Below are 27,213 nucleotides of genomic sequence, written 5' to 3'. Positions count from 1 at the left end.
CTTGGGCTGAGCTCGGCCATTTCTCGGCCCCCTGGGCTGAGGAGCGGCCCCGGCGCTGGGCCCGGCCCGGGCAGGAGGCCAAGGAAGCGCCGCTGTGCTGAAGCGCCGGGAGCTCGGGGTGCCCGGGAGCTGAGGGCGCTGCGAGCTGGGGGTGAGTCCGGGATGGAGCAGGGCATGCCGGAGCGAGGCCAAAACTCTGTGACTCTCCTTCCTGTCCCGGGCGGGGAGCAGAACACACAAGGAAAGGCTCGGGGGTCTGGATGAGGGTGGGGACAGTTCAATCCTTGGTCACGGGCACAGCACACCTGACTTGGGGAAATTAATTGAATTTATTGCCAAACGTATTAGAACAAGAAAATGAGAAGAGAAGTAATTCTTACGGAAATGCATCTTCCCCCCAGCTGTCCCTCCTTCCCGGGCTTGACTTTCTGCCCCTCTCCGTCCCCCTGCCCGCCCAGAGGCACAGGGATGGGGGTCACAGTCAGGTCATGTCACTGCCTCCCCCTGAGGGCCAGGAATCCTTGTCCTGCTGCAGCCTGGGGTCCCTCGCAGGGGCCAGAGTCCCTCAGGAGCAGGCTGCTTCAGCGGGGATGGCCAGGGGGATCCCCGAGTCCGGCCAGGAGCCACTTGCATGGCTGTGCAGGGGCTTCTGCCGGGCTCGGGGCCTCTCTCGGGCACCCCCTGCTCCGGCCCGGCCTCACTGCCCCCCTCACCCCCCATGCAGCGAGTGCCCGGGCAGGGAGATGCACGATTTTCACGGGGCTGAATCTTGGTGTTTTCTGAGCTTTATTGGGCTAAATGTTGGAGTTTTTTTTTTTTGTAGGGGCTGCATCTTTCTATTTTGAGGGGGATGTCAGATTTTTTGTGTTTTGGAAGTTTTTGATCTGTCTTTGTTAGCGTTCAGGAACACACATAATCACAGACTGATTGTATGCAGGTGCTTTATTGAAGCGTTGGGGAACTGGGGGTATCAGCAACCCAAATCTAGCTCCATTGTCTTTGTCCAAAGTGCACATATTTCTACAATTTCAGCTGTAGCAGTAATCACTATAACAACCTTATCAATATTGCTTCATTAATATTGCTTCATTAACTTTATCGAGATTGCTTCATGAGAGTTAGCTCATCCTTGTATGAACATGTATGACTCTTATCTCTGGGTGGGTATCTTGGAGACCCCAAGTACCAGTTCCCGTTACCGTAAACATTTCAGTTTCCTAGACCATCCCTAATACGAAGCATTCTTGTGGCCTACCTCTACATGATTTTAAGAAACATTTTCAGAAGCATTTAACCCCATAGCAACATATTTCCCCCCTTTGAAAATATTTCACTTTACTATAATAAGTGTAATGCTTTCACTATATACAGTCCTTTTTCTGAGATTATACTTGATGTTCATCTTCGAATCCACAGTTGTCGTAAGCGTTGTTACACTCTGGAGGACTTGGAGATGACAAATGCAGATGTGGATCTCTGTCCCATGTCAGCGCCTTTATTATCTTCTGGTTCCAGGATACTCTTTTCTTTATCTCTCCTTTCAGAACTGCACAGATTAACCAGATTGCTGAGAACACAATCAGTAGGATTATCAGACTCTCAAGAATAGTTTTGATCCATGAGCTCACATTCCATCCTAACCCTTCAAAACTTGTATCTACCCAACTTGTGGTCAGATCTTCCCTCTCTTTCTGTGCTTCATGTTCTATTTGTTTTAAGTGATTAATGTTGTGTTCTACATCTGCAGTTCCATTTGGGATGTGGATGCAGCAGTGATCAATTTGTCCTTTTAGGTACCCGCATACTCTGTGTTCTTTCATCAATAACATATCTAAAGCCAATCTGTTTTGCAGGGTCATTTTAGTTGTGGCTTGTAATTGTACATTTAGCTCTCTAAATCCCTCTTTGGTAACTCTTGCCAATCTTTCTACCTGGCCTGTAAGTTTGTACAACATCTTTCTATTGTTATAATTTGCTATTGGACCAAACAAGGATTCCAGAGCCCACTCAGATTTTACACTACTGGAGGGTTCCTGCCATGTTTCTTCATCTTCAGCTTTGTTTTTCTGAACTTCTCGTCTAGTCCTTATTTGCAGAAGTTCATGCTCTCCCTTGAATGGGGACCTTTTCCAAATTGGGCATAAGGTGGGGAGGCCTAAAGTAATCTCTTTTACTTTTTTACCTACAGGCAAATGTGTTGTCCAGGTGCCATCGCTTGCTGCCCATCCAAATTGGCCTGGACTCTGAATTGTTCTTCTGCTACATATTACCTTTTGGATCACTTGTCCTATCTGGTCATTTATTTCACCTTGTTTATGTTTGATTCCTCTGCAGGCACATCCAATTTACAGAGCTACCACTAGTGGTGGCATTTGTTTTATTTCTTCATCATCGGAAGTATAGTCCTAAGTTTTGTTCCATACCCACCAATTCACTTTGTCTGCCTCCATTCTATTGCTGGTTGCAGTGTTCCATACCCCTGGATCTGTTTCATTTTCAGAGCCTTCCCACTTAATGCACCAAGGGGTGTCTGCCATAGATTGGAATTTCTGAAGCACACTCATTGACCATGCACTGTCCCAAGCTTCAGCCCGATCTTTTCCTTCCTGTCCTTCACACTTCCACTTCAATACTGGAATCTTTTCTTTAATAACCGTTGCTATCTTTTCATAACACCATCCATAATTCCCTAATCCCCCATACCAGCCTAGTTTTGGTTCATACTTTCCTCCATTTTCATGACAATCCCATGTAGATGAATACTTTGGCTTCACAGCATTTTCAAACACTGTCTTATTTGGGTACTCGTAATCTATTTGCAATACACAGCTCACATTTTCATTTTTATTCTTTTGTATTTCAGGAAATTTTGATGTTATAATTCCCCAATTTATTGTGTCTCCTGCTGCCTTTGGTATTGTCAGACAGGCAGTTATTTTGCTGGTGTTTTGCATGTTGGCCAAATCTTGAATTAATCCAGTCATCCCATTTTCTGCCTGAATAGTATTAGAGACTTTTATCACTTGTGTTTCTGGCTGCACCCCCACATCCCTCTTCATTCTAAAATGAAGAGTTGTCAGCTGATCCTTTTGCATTTCACATCCCAAGGTAACATTGATTCCTACTGATGGCACTAAAGGCCATGAAATAATCACCATTACAGTCACTAGCAACCTAGACATTTGAAACAATCAAACCTGCTTTATCTGCAGCTTTGTTGGCCCTACAGTTTGTGCAGTCCACAGTGCAGGGGAAACCTTCTTCACTCTGGTGTAATGTATGCAGGGATCCAGTCCAGCTCCTTTGACTGCTGTCAAGGTAGTTAACAGTACCTGACAGGGTCCATTCCACCTTTCTTTTAATGGTTCTTCCTTCCAGCTTTTACCGTACACTTCATCTCCCGGGGGGATGTCATGAACTGGATTCTCAAGAGTCAGCGGCCTGTTCCACACAAGGGTGCTCCGAAGTCGAGCTCGAGCTTTTCCAAGAGACAGAACATAATTCTACACCTCTTGCTTCCCTGTAACATGTACATTTGGATTAGGTTCAGGGCATTCATATGGTTTCCCATCCAATATCTCATAAGGACTGACTGACATCCCACTTCTAGGCTTTATCTGAATCCTCAGCAGTGCTATTGGTAAAGCTTGTGGCTACTGCAATTTAGCCTCTTGGCATCTTTTGCTGATTTGCCTCTTCAATGTCTGATTCATCCTCTCTACCTATCCACTGGATTGGGGTCTCCATGGTGTATGGAGATGCCAAGCTATTCCCAGTAACCTACTCACCTCCCTCACTACTGTGGCTGTGAAATGTGGCCCCTATCTGATGATATTCCTGGAGGCACCCCAAATCTTGGAATGATTTCTTGCAGTAACCACTTGACTGTCTCCTTTGCTTGATTTGTGTGTCAGGGAAGAGCTTCTGGCCATCCTGAAAATGTGTCAACCCCTACCAGTAGATGTTTGTATCCTTGAGTTCTTGGTAATTCTACAAAATCTACTTGCCAATAATCTCCTGGTTCTACTCCTACCAGAATTTTCCCTAATTGTGCCTGTCATCTAGCCACTGGATTGTTCTTTAAGCAAATTTCACATTTTGACATTACTGATTTTGCCATTGTTAACATCCGTACTGAAATTAAATTTTGTTTTAACAATTTCACCAGTGTCTCTGCACTCCAATGACATTTGTTATGTTTAATTTGTAGAACTTCTCTCATTATCAAGGGGGGTACCACTACTTGTCCCTGTGTAATCACATACCACCCTTCTGAATTCTTCTGTGCATTCAGTGAGTGTCCCAATTTCTCATCCTCTATTGAATATTTTGGTTCTGGGGGTAAATTGAATTGAGATACATTAGTTTTTAAAGGTATCAATGCCATTGCAGTTTGCACTTCTCGAGCAGCTTGTCGGGCTGTCCAGTCTGCTTTCCGATTTCCCTCATGAATTTTGGAGCTTCCTGATTGGTGAGCTTTACAGTGTATGATTGCTACTTGGTCAGGCTTTTGTACTGCTTTTATTAATTGCAGGACTGCATCTTGATGTGTGTGCCTTGAGGAGACAGCAGTCCTCTTTCTTTCCCCAGTGCCCCGTGTACATGCACCACTCCAAAAGCGTGTTTTGAATCAGTCCAGATATTTACTTTGTTCCCTTCACTCATCTCTAATGCCCTGGTTAAACCAACCAATTCTGCTCGTTGGGCAGATGTGTTTGCTGGTAAAGAACAAAGCTGGATTCAAAGGTTTAGCTGTCTTTAATGTGAAATCATCGTGCTCGGTTAGGATTGCCTGGAATTTCATCATCCTGCTTGGAGATAGCCAATGGCCCCCCTTTTGTTCTAAGACAGTGGTCACCATGTGTGGCACATAGACATCTATGTCTCTACCCATCGTGAGTTTCCTGGCTTCTTGGATCAGCATCACAGTGGCTGCAGCCGCCCGCAGGCATGAAGGCCATCCGGCACTCACGTTGTCAAGTTGTTTGGAAAAGCAGCCTACCGGCCTTTTCCAGCTTCCCAAAGGTTGGGTCAGCACTCCCAGTGCTGGGTGTGATCTTTCATGCACAAACAGCTGAAAATCTTTGGACAAATCAGGCAATCCTAACACCGGAGCTGTTGTCAATGCCTCCTTCAGTTTGAGGAAGGCCTCCTTCTGTGGTCTGCCCCAGGTAAGCGGTTGTGTCTTCTGGGCTTCATACAGGGGTTTTGCAATTAGTCCATAGTCCATGATCCATAGGCTGCACCACTCTGTCGTCCCAAGGAAAACTCACAGCTCATGCAGGTTCTGGGGTTCTGGAATAGCACAAAGAGCTTGAATACGATTAGTACCCAGCTTACATTGCCCTTGTGAGATTTCATATTCCAGGTAAATCACAGTCTGCTGGGCAATTTGTGCCTTTTCTTTAGACACCTTATATCCTCCCATTCCTAGCTGATTTAAAATTTCAATTGTTACCTTTATGCAGGTTGTTTTCTCTTCTGTAGCTGTCAGTATATCACCAACATACTGTAACAGCAGGTATTGTTCTCTTGGTACTTGCCCATTCTCGTTCCAAATCTCCAGCTCCTTCGCCAGCTGGCTTCCAAATAGGGTTGGACTGTTCTTGTATCCTTGTGGGAGTCGTGTTCAGGTGAGCTGAGTTTTCCTTCCATTGTCTGGATTTTCCCATTCAAAGGCAAACAGTTTCCTACTTTCTTTGTCAAGTGGTATGCAGAAAAAGTCATCTTTTGAATCAATTACAGTAAACCATTTCTATTTCTCTTTCACAGATGTCAACAATGTGTAGGGATTAGCTACCACTGGGTAAATATCTTTAGTTATTCCATTTATTGCTCTCAAATCCTGTACTAGTCTGTACTCACCATTTGGTTTCTTCACTGGAAGTATTGGTGTATTCAATTCTGATTCACATTCTTCTAAAATTTGGTACTTCAAAAATTTTCCAGTAATCTTTACTATTCCTTGCCGTGCTTCTGGCTTTATGGGATACTGTTTAACCTGGACAGCTTTTGCTCCTTCTTTTCATTCTACATGTCCTGGTTGTGCCAACTTAGATTTTCCTGGTATGTCTGTTTCCCATAGAGAGGGAATTACTGCATCCTCTACTTCCCGAGGGATAGCAGGGTCTGGTTTTTCTTTTATCATTAAGATTTGTCCTGTCTTTGATTCAGGTATTTTCATTGAAAGCTCCCCGTTTTCAAAAGTTATCACTGCATCAAGTTTTGCTAATAAATCTCATCCTCAAAGTGGAATTGGACACTGAGGCATATCTAAAAATTCATGTGTTAACACTTTGTTTCCAAAACACAAATCCAGGGGTTGCAGGAATGGTCGATTCTCCTCCTTCCCTGTGGCTCCAACTATTGTTGCTGTTTTGTCTCCTGCTTGCCCTTTTAGATCATTTAGCATAGACTATGTAGCCCCCGAATCCACCAGAAATATTACTTCTTTATCTCCCAATTGTATAGTTACTAAAGGTTCTTGTGTTGGTTTTTGTTCCGATTCTAGTCAGCTGTTGTACTCCCCCAGCACCATTAATTTGGAAGCATTTTGATTCTGCTTGAACTGCTTGCCCTGGTTAAACCGATTTGGACATTCATTTTTCCAGTGCCCCTCTTGTCTACTAGAAGCACATTGATTTAACCCCAATCTTGGCAAAACCCATCCCCCTCGTCCTCTGCCAAGTCCGCCCCTCCCCAGTCCACGATCACCTCTGCCGCATCCTCTGAAACCTGGATTCTCTCTTCCTTGGATCACTGCCAAAAGATTTTGCTGCTGCTTTTTACTAGCTTCCTTTTCCCTGTTACTGTATACTTTCCAAGCCACTTCAAGTAATTGATTCAAATTCCTTGTATCTTCTCCTTCTGACTTCTGCAGTTTTCTCCTAATATCATCCTGCGACTGCCCAAGAAAAATGAATGCCAGCTGAACATTCGCTGTTCTGTTTCTAGTTGAAGATCTGTGTACTTTCTTGCTGCCTCCTTAAGCCTTTCCAAAAATGCAGCAGGGGATTCTTTCTTTTCCTGTCTTACCTCATACAATTTAGACCAATTCATAGCCTTAGGTACAGCATTCCCAACCCCTGTCTGGAGCCACTCTTGATATCTCTTCAGGCTCCGCATGTCCCCAAAGGCATTGGGATCCCACCCAGGATCCTCGGTTGGAAAGTTCTCATCTAAAGTCGCCGTCAGCACCCCAGTTCTGAGATCTTCTCTCACCTTCTCCTTGGCTGCTCTAAGCACCATCTCTTTCTCAGTAGAGTCCATTAAATTCTACACTTTTACTTGTATATCATCCCCAACTGGATCTGAGTTTTCATAATCATTTTTACCACCCCTGCTACTTTATCAGGGTTTTCTCTCTAAGTTCCAGCTGATTGTTTCCAAATTATCAAGTCTGCGGGTGAAAAAGGAACTTCCACAAACATCAGCCCTTCTACTGCTACTCCTTGTCTCAAGGGGGCAATCACAGTCCGCCTTTGTCTGCCCAAATCTTTTCCCGTTCTACCCAGAACTGGAGCAAGCTGTGACCGAGTCCGATGGGATACCGGTGTCGCTGATTTATTATCATCACCCCCGCTACTGCTATCTTCCTCCCCAGCATTTTTCACATTTCCTTGTATCACGGTTAGATTTGGATCATCTCCTGGAGAAGAAGGATCAGGTGAAGGCGGTAGAGGAGGATAAAGAGGGAAAGGTGAAGTGGGATTAGGCAAGATAGGGTTAGGTGAAATAGGATTGGGTGAAGTGGGGGCAGACAAAACAAAATTGTGTTCTTTTCGTTCTGCTGAAACCACTTGTAAATCAACATCCATCTCTTTCCCCCAACACAAACTTTCTTTTAATGCCAGGTGCTCTAAACAACTTTTTCTTTTACACAGACTTCACATTTATCACTCACACGTGCCTTAACTGCCATCAATCCACACTCAGCCTGCCATTCTGGCTTGTCTCACAAATAGAAAAACAAATCAACGTACGAAACTTCATCCCACTTTCCCTCGGGCTTACAGAACAACATCAACTGTAAAATGGTGTTCTACTGCAAAGATCCATTTCTCAGCCACTTTTCCCCACTGTCCGGGTCATATCCTGGCCACCATGTATTACAATAATCAATCAACTTTAGGTAAATCTTGCCCAAAGTTTCCCTGTTTGCAATGTGCTAATAAGCACCCCAAAGGAGAAGTAGGTGGTACAGGGGCATTGCCACCTCAAATCCCTTTAAGCTTCTCCATGTTACAGTTACAATACACCACACACCACTGCTGCCCAACCTGCAACGCTTTCGCAGTTGTCTGACAGGCGGCGCCTGGGCAATACCAGGAATTCCTCCAGCCCAACCGTGCGAAGCTTTGGCTGCGTCTTATCGGCAGGCACCAGAGCAGACCGAAAAGCACCTCACCTCTCTCAGAGGGACGTTGTGAGCAGCGCAGACGGTCGCGGCCGGATGGGCTTCCCGAGAATCCCTCGGTGCCGGCTGGAGCGTGATCGGGTCGTGAGCTCGCTCAGCAGCACTCACAGGGTCCCATCTGGGTCACCAAAATGTTAGCGTTCAGGAACACACATAATCACAGATTGATTATATGCAGGTGCTTTATTGAAGTGCGTGGGCACTAGGTGTATCAGCAACCCAAATCTACCTCCATTGTCTTTGTCCAAAGTGCACATATTTCTACAATTTCAGCTGTAGCAGTAATCACTATAACAACCTTATCAATATTGCTTCATTAATATTGCTTCATTAACTTTATCGAGATTGCTTCATGAGAGTTAGCTCATCCTTGTATGAACATGTATGACTCTTATCTCTGGGTGGGTATCTTGGAGACCCCAAGTACCAGTTCCCGTTACCGTAAACATTTCAGCTTGCTAGATCATCCCCAATACCAAGCATTCTTGTGGCCTACGTCTACATGATTTTAATAAGCATTTTCAGAAACATTTAACCCCATAGTAACGTCTTGATGTTTGGAGGATGTTTGTGCTGAATCTTGGTGTCCTGGAGGTTCTTCCAGACACAAGATGCCCAATGACTTCCTGCGATGAACTTGGGCAAGAAAGAATCCCCACCCCAAGACACTCTTCTCTTGTTTTTTCCCCAGACCAGGATTTTTCATTCCCAAACGGAGGCCAGATGGAGGAGAAGGAAAAGCCCCAGAGATCCCACACGAGGAGGGGCTGCAAACCCAGCCCAAAGAGCTGTGAAGAGGAAAGATCCCCCCTGTGCCAGGAAGGTGGCCAGAGATCCAGCCAGAGCTCGGAGCTGGGGGTGAAGCCTCATGGAGGGGAGAAGCCCTACAAGTGCTTGGAATGTGGGAAGGGCTTCAGAAAGAGTTCCTACCTGATCCGGCACCAGGTGATTCACACTGGGGAAAAGCCCTGCGAGTGTGGGGAATGTGGGAAGAGCTTCAGCCAGAGCTCCAGCCTCATGCGGCACCAAGTGATTCACACTGGGGAAAAGCCCTACGAGTGTGGGAAATGTGGGAAGAGCTTCAATGACCGCTCCAGCCTTAGGAAGCACCAGGTGATCCACACAGGGGAACGACCCTACACCTGCTTGGAATGTGGGAAGAGCTTTGGGTGGAGTGACACCCTGAGGACACACCAGCTCGTTCACACCGGGGAGAAGCCCTACGAGTGTCCGGAGTGTGGGAAGAGGTTTCAGCGCAGTTCCACTCTCATCAGACATGAGCGGATTCACACAGATGAGAGGCCCTTCCGCTGCCCTGACTGCGGGAAGAGCTTCAACCGCAACACCATCCTCACTGCCCACCGGCGCATCCATACTGGGGAGAGGCCCTACGAGTGTCCCCAGTGTGGGAAGAGCTTCTCACAGAGATCTAACTTGACCCAACACCAACGGAGTCACCATTAAGGGAAGCCCTGCGAGTGCCCCAAGTGGGGGAAGAGCTTCGTGCGCTGCTCCAGCTCCATCCCCCATGGGAGGATGGGCGTTGGATGATCCCCAGTGACCCCCGTTGGGCAGAGCCCTGGTGATCCGTGGTCCTGGTGATGCGTGTTGGGAAGACACCTGGCTGGGAGGCTCCACATCTTCCTGGCTCCCTTTGGACACCTGGATGAACACACGAGCAGGAACATCCATTCAGACACAGATCAACAATGGGAATTCCTTGGGGAAAGCTGATTTGTTGACTTTCAATCCCAGAAAATTGTTAAAAGTAATGGAATTCACAAGCCCTATTTGTTACACTTCAACATGTTGTTCTTCCCAACACCTCTCCTTCCTTTATTTGGAATTCAACACAAACTTAGAGTAAAAAAGTTTTCTAAGTGCTCTTGCTGCGTGATGCCACATTGTGTCGTCCATGCAGAAATTAATGAAGAAAACACAAATTGCCTGCTGAGACCCTTCTGCTCCCTTCCAAATCACTACTCAAGAACAAGCCTCAGGCACATGCCCATAGTCCCTCTCTGCCAGCAGCTCCGAGCTGCATTGCACAGTGCTTGCTGTGCCCCAGAGAGCACCAAGCAGGCTGGCCTGATGCCCCTGAATATTTCTGCAAAACCCTTTGCATTTCACACCTTTGCTGTGGCTCAGTGCAGAGCTCCAGGATTGCAGGCGCTTGGTCCCAGAGCTGTGTGAGGCAGTGGCTCGTGCAGATGTGCCCTGACTTGCTGTCAGTGCCTCACGCTGGCCTCGGTTCCCCTGGCAGAAATGCCGTGCCTGAAGGACACTGCCCTGTGCTGGAGCCTGCGGAGCAGCCCAGCTCCCTCCCCCTGTGCCCAGAGTGCTGCACACACTGCTGACCATTGCCAGGAGTTCCAGGGCAGGCGGCAGAAGAGCAGCACTGGTCAGGCAGGGCACCAGCCCTGGGCTGCTCTTTGCCTTTCTCTCCTCCTGTGCAGACTCCAGACAGCCCATGGCACCAGTGTGTGCTGTGCCCAGCACGGCGCCGCTTCCCCTCAGGAGCAGCCAGCTGCCAGCTTGGCTCTGAGAGCGGAGGATTTGCCTGGGGCCAGCAAGAGGCAGCCAGGGCCAGGCTGCTGCCTCTTGCAGCTCCAAGGGCCTCCTTCCAGCCTGCCTGTGCCGAGGCTCAGGCTTCTCCGGGCTCTGCCAGGGCTCTGCTGGGGCTCCAGCCTGGCCAAGGCCGGGCCCGCTCTCACCTCACAGGCGCTGACAGCTCTGCACCACATGAGACCTTGCACAGCACCCTCACTGCTCTTTCTGCTTTCTCTCTTCAGCCAGACTCTCCTCCAGCCAAAGAGATTTCTCTTAGGGATACAAATCCAAGTGGCAGGAACCCAAATGTTCTCGAGTCACATCTGCACAGCCTGCATCTGCACGGGATGTTTGCGTTGCACCGCTCCTCCTTTGGTTTTTCTTGCAAATTCCATTGCTGTTTCTGCCTCAAATAGAAATGCCACAGCTGGGCAAAACTTGTCCAGTTGGCCATATTCCAAAGGCAGTGTGGTCTGGAGAGGATGAATGAAGAGAAGCCTTCCCCCCTTACAAACTGTACCAAAGAAGCCATCAATGTCACTTTCCACCTCTAAGAAAAAACTGACAATTCAGGAGGAAATGTTGAGCTTTCTCACAGGGTCAGAAGGAAAGAAATGTTCCAAAGGAGTTGAGATTTTAGAAATTTTATTTAAAATCCTACTCTACAATCCTACACTACAAACCTACACTACCATCCTGCACTACAATCCTACTCTATAATCCTATTCTACAATCCTACTCTGCAATCCTACTCTATAATCCTACTCTAAGTTTTTCATGGAGAAGACAGTTTATAAATTGATTGTTGCGTTCCTGCCTCCTCCTTCCACTTCTTCACGGCAACGATGAGAGGTGCCAAGCTGGACCCAGGCATGGCCGATGTTATAAATTGATGCTGCAGAAAGGAAAATAAAACAACAAGAAAGCATGATTTTCCAAGCTAAGAGCTTCAAAGGCAGGGGAATACTTTTGAAATGGAAAGGGGATTGAGTCAGAGTAGGTCAGGGGCATGGGGCAAGAGTGGCACAGGTTGCCCCAAGAGCTGGTAGGTGGCCCACCCCTGGAAATATCTGAGGTGTGAGTATCCTGATCTCTTGAAAGATGTCCCTGCTCATTGCAGGACACAGACTAGATGACCTTTCCATGTCCCTGTGTGTTAGTTTGAGATGAATTGACATTTAGGGAAAGAAGTAAGAAACCCCGCACGGAAGTGATTTCTTTGAGAGAAGCTGCTGGGAGCTTCCTCTGTGCCTGAGACAGGCCAATGGCTGGCTAGTTCTGAGAACTGACAACATTTTGCACCATTTAGAAATGAGATGCGCCTCTGTGATGATGCACATTTTGAAAACCACCAGCCCGGGCACTGGCCCTCTTTGCTTCCGGAGCCCGAAGGTAACGGAGCTCTGGTGAGGCCGGCCCTGCTCGCCCACGGCCTGTGCTCCTGGGGGAGGCCGGGCCAGAGCCCAGCGGCTCCCGGGCGGGGGATGGAGGCTGCGGGACCCCGGCCCCAGGCTGGGCCAGGCCACGGCTGCTGACATCTTGCCCACACTAAACCCTCTCCCCAGCGTGCAGCGACGGCTCCAGGCCGAGCCTCCCCTCCCAGCGGCTCCCGGGCAGAGAGAGGGGCCCAGCACAGCCTGAAATCCAACACCGTGACTGCCATGACCTGGGTGAGATTGAACCCTTTCACTGCACAGGTGAGACCTTTCTTATTCTTGTGGGCCTGATAATAAAATTTGTTATTCCTTTGAAGTTTGAAGCCTGTTTTGCCCTTCTCCGAATCCAGAGCTCCCAGCAAGAAATGAGTAAGTGCCCTGGTGATTTTAGCCAGCGCTAAAACCCAGCACTCCCTGCCAGCCCAGCCCAGTCTAGGATTGCTCCCCACTGTCAGCTGAACAGCACCAAGGTTGGAAGGGAGGAGGATGGGAGCTCATCTGATGCCTTGGATTTCAGTGGAGGAGGAGCCCATCCCTGGGACACTGTTTCACCTGCAGCCCTTTTGGCATTTTACCTGCAGCAGCTCCTTGGCAGACCAGCGCTGCGCCTCGCCTTTCTGCAGGCAGCAGCTCAGGAAGTCACGCAGCAAAGGCGAGAATTGCTCGGGCTGCCGCAGCTGTGGGCTCCCTTCTGTGGCTATGTGGAATTTAGCCTGGGGAAAAAGGAAACACAAGGCTCCACCTGCTTCTTTCCCAACTGGAACTGCTCTCCCAGAGCCCATTGTTCCAGCTCCACTCTGCAGTGGCAGTTTTTGCCCTGGCAGAGAGGCAGACATGACTTTCCTGTAGCATTTGGATGACGACTTTCCTGTATCATGAAAAAACCCAAGCCCCAAAGCCACAGCTTTGCCAACATCCAGCAGATCTTGCCTTGGCAGCTGATTTCATTGCCTGCTCTAGTTAGTGGCAACTACATCAGCAAATACATGTTTCCTTCTCGGAGGATTCCCAGCAGCTTGGCAGCCTTTTTGGAAGAGGGATTTTGCTATTCTAACTAACTGTACTATTTCCAAGGATTCTTACATGAAAAGAATCTCTGCAGTGCTTGTTGGTCCCTTAAGCACAGCTGCAATAAAACAAAACTCATCCAGCTTTTTGTCTTGTTCTTGAAAATGATGGTAATTGGAAGAAAAGAAAGGAAATGCAGCAGGTGTTCCTCAGTGAAGGAAACAAACCTTTGGAATCTCATTTTCAACACAGACACATTAAGATGCCTCCACAAATGTATTGGGTTGAAAATGCCTGTTTGGGCACACAGGAGCCACCTGCAGCTCTGTCTCTCAGCACTCTGAAAATTTCAGGTTCCCTTAGGTGGCAAAAGGAAAATATTCATGGTGAAATCAGAAGTGTCACCCCTGTGGTAAGCCTGTGCTCGTTGGATTCTCAAGTCAATGCATTAACGCTGTGCCCATCCCAGAAAGTGCCAGGAAACAAACAGGAGGTTTTGGCAGGCTCTCCCCGTCACAAGGCTCCAGCTTGGTGATATGGAGAAAGTGGCTTGGGTTAGGAAAGAAGGTGGTCACTGAGTGTCTCAGCAGCACTGCACAAGAAGCAGAAGAGACTCTGGCTTTACAGCCTCATCTCCAGGTTTCAGGCAAGTTTCCCTGTGAGAAGAATGGGGCTGCACTTCTTCTCTCAAAAGCACTGTTTTAGAAACTTGGTTTGGTTTGAGTTCCTTTGCTTCGTTTCTGGAAAGATAACAGCAGCTCTGAGATGCTTGTTTCCTATTCTTGGGGCCATCTACACAGCCAAAAGAGCTGGAACGACTTGTAAGGCAAAGCAAAATGCTGCCTGAGAATGGAGATGGTTTGGGCGAGGTAAGGCTTGAGTTCCCCCAGTGCTGCAACCAAAGCTCCAGCAGATGCTGATGTGCTGCAGGGCCATTTGTAGAAGGGGCCTTGGTGGAAGTACTTCCAGCAGATGGCCATGGGATTTTGTGCAGTGAGCAGAGAACACAGGATAGGTGAGAAAGACAGCGGGATCAGAGAGTATTTGCTCCTTACCGATCGAGCAGTGAAACTGTCATAAGGAGTTTTTTGTTCGGCCATTTCAATTGCCACAATTCCAAAAGACCACACGTCCACTTTGGGGCCATATGGTTGACGCTTCACCACTTCAGGTGCCATCCACCAAGGAGTCCCGGTCACCGAGCACCGCTGATTTTGCTCAGGGGTGAGCTGAGCAGAAAGGCCAAAATCAGCTGAGGAGAAAGCAAAATACTCTTTTAATTTTAATACTCTCAATTAGGAAACCAAGCCAGAGAATTCCCCAGTGGAAGTTTGAGAATGTGCACTTGAATTTCCTGGACAACACTCCCTGCTCTGTTTCCTTAGGGCTTTAGCCAAGGAAATATGAATTGGCTACTTCAAACATCCCCCCATTTCTTACACTTCCTCCAGCAGTGCCTTTTGTTCCCCTGAAGGTTTAGATTGCAGCTCCCTCCCTCTGGAAGGAACACACACAGACACACACAGAGCAATAGCACTCTTGGCTGCTTGTGGTTCCTTGTCATAGCTGTGTGCACCCTGCAACTGTGCCTTCAGCCCACAGCAGGGGGGACCCCTGCACTGCCAGCAGCAGCATTTTTGGGGAGCTGGCAGTCACTGAAAGCAGCCCCACACCCCCCATTCCTGGAAGGCTGAAGCTGAGCAAGAATACACTGACCCAGCTTGACAGAGCCGTCGGTTCTGAGAAGGATGTTGTTGCTCTTGACATCTCGATGGATCACGTGGTTGGAGTGAAGAAAATCCAGTCCTTGCAGGCACTGAGAGAGAAAAGAGAACCAGGGGGGCAAAAAGTAGTGCTGTGAGTTCATCGCACAAGAAAGGAAACAGCTGTGGAAGGTTCCCTTTGCAGGGGAATGGGGAGGAATGGCAGAACACAGCGCCATTGAGAGCAAGAGCCTGCTGCTCCCACAGTAGCAGAGCAGCGCCTTTCTCAGTGGAGAACTGCAAATGCCAATGCAAGAGACAGAGATAGAATACAAGAGCAGGGGATAAGAGTACAGGAAGTGAGTCCAGTGAGTGTAGGGGCACTGGCAAACAGTTCCCTTGAGATGCTCTTGCTTGCCCATAGCCGAGCAGCAGCACAGAAACCAAGCCTGGCCCATGAAATCACTCCTGTTCTGAGCCCCTGTTTCCCAGACAATGCAGCTCAAGGCCTTGGAAGCACAGATGGGATCCCTGACCTCCCGACTGACAGCTGCAATCTCTCCTTCAGACATTTGAATCTCATCGATGAGATCTCTCAGAGTGCCTCCGTCCATGTACTCCATCACCAGCCAGAGTTCCTCATGCACAAGGTAGCTGAAAAAAGGAAACAAGGCCATGCAGGTGAACATGCACGCCTAGGTTGGTTTTTTGCTTGAGTCTTGTTTCTGGGTCCCTTGGAGACAAGGGCAGAGGAAAAGGCATAGACATTGCCTCTAGGCTGTGCAGTGTTTGCAGTCTGTGCTGTCTCAAGGAGAAAGGCAGTTTAGGAAGAACCCAGATAAAAAACCTGTCATGCATGGCATTTCTGGAAATAAGCACCTAGTCTTCCTGGCATGCACAGCAATGGAAAAGAGGGGCAACAATGCAAGGGCAATCCTCTCTTGGATGGTTCATCAGCATTTAAGAAACTTGAAAAACTCAAGCCCAAAGAACTGTGGAGGCAATGAACTTAGAAGGTATTGAATTCTTAAGATAGGGCTGATGCAGGTTTTTGAACCATTTTCAGTCTGCATTTGCCAGGGTGGATTCATGCAGACAAAATGCAGTCTCTTCCCATCCATTGGAGATAAGTAGAGAAATAATCATTAACAGCTCTATTTCCTGCCACTGACCAAAGTGGGATTTTAAGCTCTCATGCTTGTAGTATGTAAACAAACATTCAAGGGATAGGACCGTGACCACTCACCTGGCTAAGTAATTCACCACCCTGGGACTCCTATTACTCTCCATGATCCTGATTTCATTCATGGTTAGTATCTTCCTACTCATTCCTTGCACATTTATTTTCTTTATGGCCACCTCAAATGACATTGAAAAGGAGTAATTTGAGAAAATTGGTAGCATGAGACCACAACACACATGGAGCAAGTGATTTTGGAATGGCACAGCCAAGCTGTGCCAAAGTGCCTTGTGATTAGACCTCATCACTGGAGTAATTAGGAAGTGATATTCCAACAGCCCATTTCTCTGCTCCCTTGGGGGTCAGTTACAGGACATGTGGCCACTGGCGATTTGCCTTGTCCACAAAGCCTGTTCCAAGTGCAATTTGCAGGCTGGCTCCAGTCTGTGCTTCTTGTGCCTTTTCAGCACAGCTCTACTCAAAGCTCCAGCCACAGCTGTCAGCAGTGGGGAAAGGCCTGGAGAGCAGCAGAGGCTGCAGGGGCTGTTGACATTTACCTCTCCTCCTGTTGCAATGTCAAGTGCTCTGGAAACCTCTCCAAAACCCCTAGAAACAAAACAGCAGCAAAGAAAGGAGAAGCCATTTAGATCTTGCAGTGGAAGCCAGTCCAGACAGGAGAGCTCTGCTGTAAATGCCTAAAAGCTGCAGGTTGCAGGAGGGGTCTGCCAGAAGGCAGATGATGCATTTTCCCCTCAAGTGCCTGGGCACTGGGCCTGTTCCTGAAGCCTTGGGCTTTACTGCCTCAGCTCCAAAAGGCAGCTTATTCCTTCATCTCGGCTATCAGCTTCTAAACTGTGCAATTCTAATCCTGAGCACGGAGTATTTCCTTTAGCAAACTCTTGGAGAGAAATGTTCCTGAGAACTGTTATCTGACAGCTCTCATTGGGGGTAGGTTGTGCTTTCAGGCAAGCAAGATTCTTCTCCTTTCATTAGTGTGGCCAGATGATTTGGAGACATCCAAAAATGCGAAGGAAATGAATCCTGAGCTGTCCCACACTTGAGAGACAAGCAGATTTCCCAGGTTCTGTTCCTTGCTGCAGGCAAGACCTTGGCAGCATGGAGATGTCTTTGACAATGCCTTCTGAGCACACTTGACAAATTCTGGCCAGTACTGAGAGATGGGGCAGACTAAGTCCGCTGTCTAAACATGTGGACAACTTGTCTGACTTCTCACTTGATGGATATTCCCCCAGGGAAACACCTGGCCCATGGCTGTGTAGAAGTGACTGTGGTTGGACTCACCCGCTGCCAAGACTTTCCAGTTCGATGTATTTTGTGACGGGATTTTCCTTGTTCACCATTCTCCCTGAGGGAAACAAAATGCAAGATGCTGACTTTCAGGCAGAGATCCGAACTTGCAGGAGATGCCAAAGGCAGCCCCGCTGTCTGGGGCTCTGAACCCTCTGTGGTCAGCTGGGCAGCAAGCACAGCAGCAACAAGACAGGCAGTTGTGCAGTACAAATGGGCAGCAGAGAGACTGATTTTGTCCAGTCCTTGGAAGGAAATGAAGCGCAGAGAGCACAGCAGGGCACAGCACAAGGCTGGCAAAGGCCAAGCATGAGCACTGACAAGCAATGGCAAGAAGACACAGCCAGCCTGAGCCCCTGACAAGCTGTGGCCCCCGTTCAGGACACAACAGCATTGCCTTGGAGATCAGACACAGCCAGGTGCAGATCAAGGCCCTTTTGTGTGCCAGCAGGTGAAGGTAGACACCAAATCAGCTGGGATCTTTTCTCAGCCCCACCAGGTCTTTTCTGAGAGCACAGCACTGGCAGCTGTTATGGGCAAGAAGCAGATTAAATGGGTTGTGCTGCAGAATCACAAAGGGCTTGATGTGTTTTCCCAGAGACTGATCTGAGCAGGGCTTGGGCCAATAGGTAGGATTCTAAGAGTCATGGGAATGGCTGGGAATCAGGGATGAAAAAGTGCCATGGATCTGAGGAATACACAGCACAGGGGCTGCAGGCTCGCTCCTGAGAAATGCCTGCAGTGCTGTTTTATCTGATCACACCACGTGGATGTGTCTCTTGGACACATCTTTATAAAAATAAAACTGGGATATTAATTACAGATTGTTATACAAATATCTGTTTCTTCAGTGTGGGCCCAATGAAAACATCTCTTGCTCTCTGTTTCTGCTGTCACCTGATGTTCTTGCAAAGGAGTCCTCACTGACAAAAATACAGCATTCTCACAAAAACCTTGTAGATGTAGTAGAGGCAATAAGAACAGTCCTAAAAATGACACCAGTAAGACACCTGGGGCAGAACAGCTCTTTCAGGATGGAGAAAAAGCAAAAACCCCTAAATGCAAAACCAAACAAGGATAAAAACTGAAAACTAAAAACGGAACCACAACAAAAAGACAAAACCCCAAATCCAATCAATATCTCTGAAGTCTTTTGGTTCTGACAAGCGGTGGGAAGTCTGGAGTCTAAGGAGAATCTAGGAATCAAATATTCTGTTCAGTTTGGCCACTAGCACACAGGACTTGCAATGATAATTTGCTAGGCCACAGCCTTCTGCTGATCCAAGAACAATTCCTGCTTCTGCCTTTAGTGGCAAGGGAATGCCAGGCAAAGCTGAGCCAGTCCAAGCTGCCCTCAGAGGCAGCAGGAACAGCCAGAGCGCTCTCTCGCTGCCTCAGAGCACAGCAGTTCCTGTGGGGAGTCCTAAATGTCTCTGGGACACCAAAGTGAGGAGGATCATTTGCTACAGCTCTGCTGGCACGTGCACACAATACACTGTCCCTCAGACAAGAAATACACCAGACGTACTCAGTTGCTCCACGAAGTCTCCCTGGCTCTCCTGGAGCTGAGCAGCAGATGTGTCACTGCTGGAAATGGACAAACTGCCCTGGCTCCACTGCTCAGCTTGGGCAACAAAGGCTCCTTTAGATGCTGCTGCTGCTGCTGCTGCAGCAGATTGAATGGAAGAGCCTGTGTAGATCTGCGAGAAGAAAGGAGTTTGTGTCAGGAAGCTGGCTGGCAGAGATTACCCCGAGTTCCCTTTTCAAATGCAAGCCCTTAGGAAGTTGCTGTTAGCCACATGCAAAGCTCATCAACTGGATTTTTTGGATGCCCACTTCTGGAACCAAATGGTCAAAACCCAAGGTTGGTTTTAATCAAGTTGATGGCCAGTTTCATATTCCATTTTCCTGGATTTTCTGAAGGATGACTGCAACAACGACCATTGCACTTCCTCCCACGGATCCCTTTCCCCCTCCAAGGGCTGCAGACACATTTGCAGCTCCTTGTTCTAATGTTGGAGCTCCTCCCCCTCAGTCCTCTTTTCCTGCACCATCTTCAGAAGGTGCTCAGCCTGCAGCACTTGTGCTTGGGACAGTACCTGTGCCTCCCGCCGACCTTGGGGCTCTTCATCAGCCGGCATTTGCTGGAAGCCTTCGCAGGCTGCCAGGTGAGATATCAACACGTCCACCTCAAGTCAAAGAGAACAAAGCAGTCAGAGACCACAGCTTGTCCCTGTGTGCCAAGGCTCATTGACTGTGAGCAAAGGGAAAGAGCAGGACAGCAGCAGATTCACCAAGGCATACAGACAGCTTGCAGCTTGTATTCCAAATCTGTCTGGGGGACTGTGTTCACTTGCAAAAAGCCCTGAAGAAACAAGGAGAGCAGGAGCAGGCCAGCAGGAATCCCTTGAGATGAGTGCTGGCAAAAGGGGCAAATGACTGGTGCCACTGTCCAGGGCAGCAGCTGAGATTGAGCACAGCAGGAAATGTCCTTCCAAGCAGCTGGGATAGACACTACAGCAGGATGGCACTGAGAGGCATCAGCCCAGCCCCCTGCTGCTCTGCAGAGGAAAGGCAAGAAGGGCAGAAAGCACCAGACTGCAGTGACTGCTGTGCCTATCGCTCTTTCACTCACTCGATTTTCTAGAGCCTCTTGGTGCTGAGTGAGGAGATCTAATTTCTCTTCGATGATTCTCCTTTCTTCCTCCAGCCTGTTCTCCCTTGCCCTGATCCTAGCCTCAGCTTCCTGCAGCTCTGCCAGAAGCTCCTCATCGGAGGCCTGTGAAGAACGACAGAGAGGAATTTCTGTGAGTGGAGTGTCTGCCACTCTTTCACTCACCTGGTTTTCTTGATTTCCTCTCTGCTGATGGAGTGTCATCTCCTCCTGGGTGTTTCTCCTGTCCTCCTCGTGCCTCCTCTTCACTGCCATGATGGCCCTCGGAGCTTCAGGCAGCTCTGCCTGGGGCTCTGCCTCGATGTTCTGTACACACAAATGGAGAGCAAGTGCCTGGGAGCTGCCATCAGGCTCAGCTTCTTCCTCAGTTTCAGCCTCAAAATCACACTCATTCAGTCACTTCTTTCTACTTCCCTACCCACCTCTGCTTCCACTGTAACCTCCTGTCCCGCTGCTGATCTCTGCAGAGGCTCTTTGCTTTCAGGGCCTCTGGCACTCGTGGCCTGCTCAGTCCCAAGAGCTGCGTTTTATGCCCCTCTTCCTGCCCTTCACTCTGTCCCCTGCTGAGTCAGGCTTACCTGGCCATTCTCCAGTACCTCTTCCACCTGCTGCCCCAGCTGCTCTTCCTGCTCTTGGGCTGGGAACAGCTCTCCCTCAGGCTGGCACGGCTGTCCTGATAAAACAATCTGCTCCTGCTCTTTCTCTGGATGGACCTGCAGAGAAAGCAAGAGAAGATGGGCTTCAACTTCTCATCCAACATTTTTGTGGGCCAAGACTCAAAGACTGATGGGCTCCCACGTTCCCAAAGCTCTGTGCTGCTGCTCTCCTGCCTTGTTCTCTGCCCGTGGGGAAGCACAGATTCCAAAGTGACCCTGGCAGTGCAATCAGGGCCCATCTGGCACTGAATCTCCAACAGACTCTTGGGCAGCTGACAGGAAATGTGGGGCATTTCTCAAGGGCCTCCCTCCCCTTCTGCTGTGTCCTGCTTGTCTCTCCCTAGTGACTGACAGCCAGCCCTGTCCCACAGCTCCATCCTGGCTCTGCAGGGGCTTCCTGGGTGAGCTCAGCCCTTGGGAGAGACACTGCTGGAGTTCATGTTCTTTTCAGGCCTGCCCTGCCACTCCTGCCCCTCTGACATCTACACTCTTGTTAGAAATCCTGCTCATTCAGGAGACAAGGATGTGTGCAATTGGATCCTCTGCTGCAGGTCAGAGAGCCTCTATGGCCACCTCAGGATATGGAAGAGGACCAAGGTGTTTCTCCTCCCTCTTTTGTCAGCTGAGAATTCTGAGTGGCACTGACAGAGATCCTCAAAAGGCCCCATCAACAAATTAATTGACACACCCCTGGGGATGCCAATGAAGGAAGCCATGGGTCATGTAATGCATGTATGACCAAAGTCAGCAAAAACCACCTAAAGCATGGAATTGTCCCACCTCACTAGGACAGGCAGAAATTTAGAGGTTAAACAGGGAGTGTCAGGACAGAAGAGGCAGGAGGAGGAAAACAGCTCTAAGGAGAAAAAACAACCATCTCTAAAGGGGTTCTTAGCAACACAAGACAGCACTCAAGGACTTGCAGCTTTGCCCCCACACTAGGCCCCAATGCAGTTTCCAAAGCTGCAGACTTCACCACAAAACGTATCAAGAGAAACTTGCCACTTGTGGATTTTGCCTCAGAAGAAGGGTTCAGAACTACACAGTTTGTTTCTTTGGCCACACAGGACAAGAATGGCTGGCCACAGCTTCATGGACAACACAAACATCTCCTTGCAGCTTATCAAAAGCCAAAAGACAGGTGGCCTAAAAGACTCTGCAGAAGTGAAGAATTACTCCAGAAAACTGCAGAACACTTCTCCAGGTCATCCAGAGGTTTCCAAAAAGGGACAGCAAACAAAGCAAGCCCTGTGAGCCCCAGAAATGCCGTGTGAGCCCTTGGCCATGGCTTGGCAGAAGCCAAGAGACAGAGCTTCCCTGAGCCAAGCAGCCAGCTGCTCACCCGCAGGCAGCAGCACTTTGGGGCCTCAGCACGACGGCTCAAAGCCCAATTTCCAGCTGCCACGGGATGGGGGAATGGCTGGGTGCTGGCAGGACTCCAGCACTCAGCATCCTCAGCCAGCAACAGCAAGTGCTGGCTGCTCAGAAACTTGCAGCTCTGCCTTGCACTAAAGACAGCAGCACCCAGCACTGGCACTTACTGTCTGGGCATGGTCAGGCTGGGCTGTGACCACAGCTGGAGGCTCGTGCTCCTTTTGCTCATTTTGCTCCTCTTTGGCCTCTTCTCCAGGAGCAGAGGGAGCCACAGCAGAGTCTGCTCTTGTTTCTGGGCTCTGTGGACAGATGGTGGAGTTAGGGACAGGCAGCTCCCTATCATTTAGAACCTTATTTCTCTTCAGCTCGATTTCTACAACCAGCTCTACCAAGCACAAATCATCAGCTTTGATAGCAATGGGATTCTAAGTCTCTCCAACTAAATTAAAATGGGTTAATTCAGCCAGGCTGCAAATAGTTCTGAATTAGAGAGTTCACCCTGGCTACTATCAGCAATCAACGTTCTCTCTGCAAATCTGAGCTTTGAGTTCTTTTAAAGCTCTGCAATGGAAAATTAGGAAATAGCCAACAATGCCTTTGCTATTGCTGTTGTAAACATGGAAATGGATCTTCTTTCAGCCCACCCAGCTGGCCCTCTGCACTCTACTGCCACAGGCCAAGCTCACAGTTCCCTGCACAATTCTGAAACACCAGGAACATCAAATGTTCCTTTCTGACTCACCTCAGGATCGGCACCTCTGAACACACGGCTCAGATGACCTGCAGTGGGCAAGGAAAAGGAACCAAATTCTTTGAGAAAACTGGAGAGAACCATGGTCTATTTAGAGCAGCATCTGAGAAGATCTCCCAGTCTGCATTTTCAAAGGTGTCCTGCTTGACTGGTGTGGCTTAAAGCAGCAACTAAAAAATCACTAGAAAACTTACTTATTTCTTGCTGTGAGATATGGATTAGAACAAGAGCAAAACAGGCTTAAAACTTAAATGGAATACAGAAAGTTGATTAACAAAAACTACAAGAATAAGAAACCAGAATAAAACTTCCAGAACAAACCTTTTCTCCCCCACTACCCAACCATTCCCTTGTTTACATGACAACATAGAGACAAAAAACTTTGGATCTTTGGTGTTTACAACAGTCCCAATTCCTGCTAGAGTCTTTTCATCAGTCTTTGTAGAGAAACAGAAGTCTTCTTCTGCTATCTATGGAGTTTTTCACAAGAAAAAGATTTTTCTTCATAGCTTTCTATTTCTCTGATGCCAGCTGCCCTGAAATCTGCCATCAGTTGCCTCCTCCCATTTCCCATCACTCTGAGGTGTGTTATGGGTCATGAGTCTAGGGATGTCATTTTTATGAATGAGTTATTCAAAGGCAAAAGTTCCCTTTATCTGTTTTTGTGAGCCCTCCTGGAAACAGAAGCTTTCTCTTTTTGCTTCTTAATAGCCACAAATCTTCAACTATTACTTCTCCCCCTCTCTTCCAGCATCTCTCAGTGTCACAACTACTTCATCATTTGCTCAAAATCCACACTTGGAAACACTCCATTCCTCCCAATATACTCTGTCATGAATTATTGGAGTTTTTATTCAGAACACTACTGTCCATCTCCATAGCTTTAACAGAAAAATATTTCAGCTTATTAAAGCATCTCCTTCTTTCTCTTCCCCCTCTCAATTTAATTTTTTTCTTCACTCTCTTTGATGGGTTGATGGTTGATCACTCCCTCTCTCTCTCTCTCTGGAAAAAAAGGATTAATCTGCAAGTCTCATGCAGGCAGTAAAAGAGTTAAAATCTTGCTAAAGCTGCAGATGTTGATGGTGTCAGGTTTCAGTTCAGTGGCAGAAACTGCAAACCAAGTCAGGCCGGCCGGCTCCGTTTCTCCCCCCACCCCGCCCTCTGCAGCCTTGTCCGGCCTGGAGGGGGGGAGGAGGCCGAGACAGAGCCCTGTGACCTCGTCAGAAGCCAGAAACCAAAGAGAGCAAGAAATTCCCGGCCTCACATCTTAAGGTGCTGTTCACAGGTTGATCTCACTTCTCAATAGTTAAAACCACTGCCAATTCTCACCCATGGCCAGGAATTAGTCAGGAGAAAAAACTCCCATCAGCCTCCAGCAGTTTCAACTTCCCGAGCTCTCAGAGCTATCTTAAAAGTAAAGTCACCCCAAGAGATTGAGCCAGCAAAGTGAGGAAATGCCAGACTCTGCTGCCACAGGCTCTCCCGTGGAGGGAACAGAAGCCCTGCAAATGCTGCCCGCAGCCCCCTGGCTACAGACACCCTGTGTTTTGCTGAAGGTGTTGACAGGAGCTTGACCAAACCAGGGGCATCCTCATGGTCTTTCTGTTTCAATAGCAACCCGGTCACTAAGGAAGAGCAGGGAGACCTACAAAAGCCAGCTCAGGTTCCAGCCAGGGAAAACCTCTACTTACGTGCCAGGTTGGTCAGGTAATAGCCGGAGTAGCCGATGACATAAATGGTGCAAACGGCAACAGCGAGCTGCTCCATCACTGTAGCACTGCTGTGCCAGTTTGCACACTCTGCTCCACCACAAAAACAAACAAGGCTCCTGTCAGTGTGCAGCTGCCCACTGACAAACGCCTCAAGCAGGAGGATGCTCCTGCACTGTGCAAGCCCAAGAGCTGCTCTGACCCTGAGGCCTTCCGTGCACCAAGGCAACCTTGGGATGTCACCACGACAAGGTGGCATCCATGCCCTGACATCACAAAGCCAATGCTCTGCGCTGCTCTGGGAATTGATGCAGAGCAACCCAACCTTCCCTACAGCAAACACAAAATTGCCTGGGAGCTTCTCCTCTGTCACAAAGTGTCACAAATCCTTTGCTGGGCTGTGGGAAATGGAAAGACAGAAACTTCCACAGATACTGAAGGGTTTGATTGACAGCCTTGGAAGGAGCTTGGGTTCATGCAATGCTAAAGGTTCACAGACATTGACTCGAGAATTCATAAGCTTATGTTCCTATAGCTGCAAGTAAGAATATGCCAGAAGTAAATAAGAAACTGCATTGAGTGAGATGGTGGAGAGTTTTCAACTGTAATTGTGTGATTTTATAGAGTAAGCTATGAATCTAAATATTATCATAAGAAGCACATATGTGTAGGTGAGCTAGCAGTCTATTGAGTGAAAAGCAGACACAGTGCAGCAGAACTTGGCAAAGGTGAAAGATGATTAAGTAATAATAAACCTCTTCAATTTAGTGCATTAGCCAAAAAACTCAAATTAATGAATCTCAGCCACTGCACCAGGCTGAAGCTGAGGATCCCCAGCCGAGCTCAGAGGGAGGAGAACACAGCATCTGTGGGATCCTTTCCAGTCTGACTTGCTTCAGCTGGAGCCTGGAGTAGGAGAGAGCAGGAGAAGGGTTGGCTGAGTTCTCTCCCCTCTGCCTTGCCCTTCTCTGCTGGATCCTCAGTTCATCCCACACCCACCCCAAGACTCCATCCACATCCTACTGGTGCTGACGGGATTAAAGGAGATAAAAGCGAAAAAACCAAAAATGTGGATAAGAGAGTAAAAGAGAAGCTTAAATGCAGCTTGAATATGAAAGAAATACATATGTTAGTGACTGCTGGGTGTTCAAAGGGAGCTGAAGGGGAATCACCCCAGAGCCCTCAGCCTTCCTTGTGCCCATCCCCGGGGCCCCTTGTCCCTCCCAATGGCTCCCGTGGCTCTCCCAGTCCATCCCAGTCACACCAAGTGCCTCCTCTTGTCCATCTCTCCCCTCCGTGGATCTGCCGCCTTTCAGCCAATCAGAGCGCGTCTTTCTGATGACTCATCAGTTGCCGGGCAGATCCACAGAGCCGAGAGCCCCGCGCCGGACTCGGCCTCTCAGTGCCGCGCACTTCATTCCCAGTCCCTCCCAGTGCCACCACAGTCCCGCCCAGTGCCACCACAGTCCCTCCCAGTGCCACCACAGTCCCGCCCAGTGACACCACAGTCCCTCCCAGTGCCACCGCAGTCCCGCCCAGAGGCCCCAGTGTCCTTCCCACTCCTTTTTAGCCTATTCCCAGCCTACTCCGAGTTCATTCCTACTTTACTCCCAGACCTCCACACTCTCTTCCAGTGTCCCAGTATCCACTCTCATCTCTTCAGTGCCACCCCAGTCCCTCCCTGTCCATTCCCAGTCCCTCCCAATGCCACACCACTCCTCTCCACTCTCTCCCAGTTCCCCCATCTCGCTGGTGCCCTCCAGCTCCCAGCCCGGCCCCGGCCACCTGCTCTGCTCCCTGATGGATTTCTCCCCTGCCCACATCCAGCTGAGCTGCTCCCAGGGCCAGCAGCAGCTCTCGGGCCACGTGCTGGCCACTGCCGTGCTCCCCAGCGGGGACTGGAGCCAGCAGCTCCTGGTGCTGCTGGAAACCGCCCCCGGCAATGCGGGCTCAGCTCCAGCTGCCAGGTGGAGCACGGCAGCCTGGAGCACCCCCTGAGCCGGCACTGGGGCACGGCCCGGCCCCCACAGCGCCGGGGGCAGCGGGGGAGGCACTGGGGGGGCCCAGAGGGGGATTGGGCTGTGCTGGGAGGAACTGGGAGGGAGTTTGAGATAGACTGGTTTAAACTGGGAAAAAGATTCAGATGCCTAGAATGGCTGAGGAGGGTTTTGAAGAATGTTGGGGAGGATGGGATGAGGTTTCAGGGACCCTGGTGGAAACTGGGAGGGAATTTGGGGGTGCTGGGTGTCACTGGGAGGGATTTGAGTGAGCCTGGAGGAGCTGGAGGGAGATTGGGCATTGGAAAGCAGGGATTGAGATGAGGTTGGTTGTGCTGGGAAGAGACTGGAAGGAGACTTGATGAGTCCTGGTGGGGCTGGGAAGGGACTGGGAGAGGGTTTGGGGGTCCTGGGGCAGTGGGGGGAAATTGGGAGGGGGCTGTGGCAT

The 27,213-nt window shown here is 49.0% G+C and overlaps 2 protein-coding genes across 3 annotated transcripts; one reads left to right on the top strand and one right to left on the bottom strand.

Annotated features, from left to right (window-relative positions):
- Nucleotides 1-10,301, top strand: LOC111943223 (uncharacterized). The gene is made up of 2 exons (XM_086874247.1): nt 1-151; nt 9,108-10,301. Exon 2 carries the CDS (start codon nt 9,140-9,142, stop codon nt 9,878-9,880), a length of 741 nt encoding a protein of 246 aa, XP_086730373.1. The 5' UTR covers nt 1-151; nt 9,108-9,139; the 3' UTR covers nt 9,881-10,301.
- On the bottom strand, nt 8,585-25,062 carry LOC147645774 (uncharacterized). Of its 2 annotated transcripts, none has more exons than XM_086874244.1 (15): nt 24,751-25,062; nt 23,048-23,085; nt 22,473-22,604; nt 20,237-20,581; nt 19,701-19,790; nt 19,130-19,301; nt 17,596-17,659; nt 16,851-16,899; nt 16,360-16,472; nt 15,650-15,767; nt 15,127-15,226; nt 14,466-14,662; nt 12,978-13,115; nt 11,732-11,861; nt 8,585-10,078 (listed from the first exon to the last, which is right to left on the bottom strand). In XM_086874244.1, the coding sequence occupies exons 1-14, from the start codon at nt 25,025-25,027 to the stop codon at nt 11,742-11,744; spliced, it is 1,953 nt and encodes a 650-aa protein (XP_086730370.1). In that variant the 5' UTR covers nt 25,028-25,062; the 3' UTR covers nt 8,585-10,078; nt 11,732-11,741. The 2 variants fall into 2 exon arrangements, with proteins under 2 accessions (XP_086730370.1, XP_086730369.1); XM_086874243.1 differs by lacking the exon at nt 8,585-10,078 and adding an exon at nt 20,854-20,988 and having other exon boundaries at nt 11,674-11,861.
- Nucleotides 25,063-27,213: the final 2,151 nt, after the last annotated feature.

Source organism: Cyanistes caeruleus, unplaced genomic scaffold (assembly GCF_971803275.1).
Source record: "Cyanistes caeruleus unplaced genomic scaffold, bCyaCae1.hap1.1 HAP1_SCAFFOLD_174, whole genome shotgun sequence".
Taxonomy (NCBI): Eukaryota; Metazoa; Chordata; class Aves; order Passeriformes; family Paridae; genus Cyanistes; species Cyanistes caeruleus.
This window is presented reverse-complemented; position numbering and strand designations above follow the sequence as displayed.

What these genes read in the sequence shown, in the direction of transcription:
- LOC111943223 (XM_086874247.1), top strand. Translation starts at nt 9,140, where the DNA reads ATGGAGGAGAAGGAAAAGCCCCAGAGATCCCACACGAGGAGGGGCTGC.
- LOC147645774 (XM_086874243.1), bottom strand. Translation starts at nt 25,027, where the DNA reads ATGCCACCTTGTCGTGGTGACATCCCAAGGTTGCCTTGGTGCACGGAA. An exon ending in AAGGTCGGCGGGAGGCACAG is followed by an intron (nt 19,302 to 19,700) that starts GTACTGTCCCAA and finishes TTCTTCTCGCAG; the next exon opens with ATCTACACAGGCTCTTCCAT. An exon ending in ACAGTTTCACTGCTCGATCG is followed by an intron (nt 13,116 to 14,465) that starts GTAAGGAGCAAA and finishes CTTTTTCCCCAG; the next exon opens with GCTAAATTCCACATAGCCAC.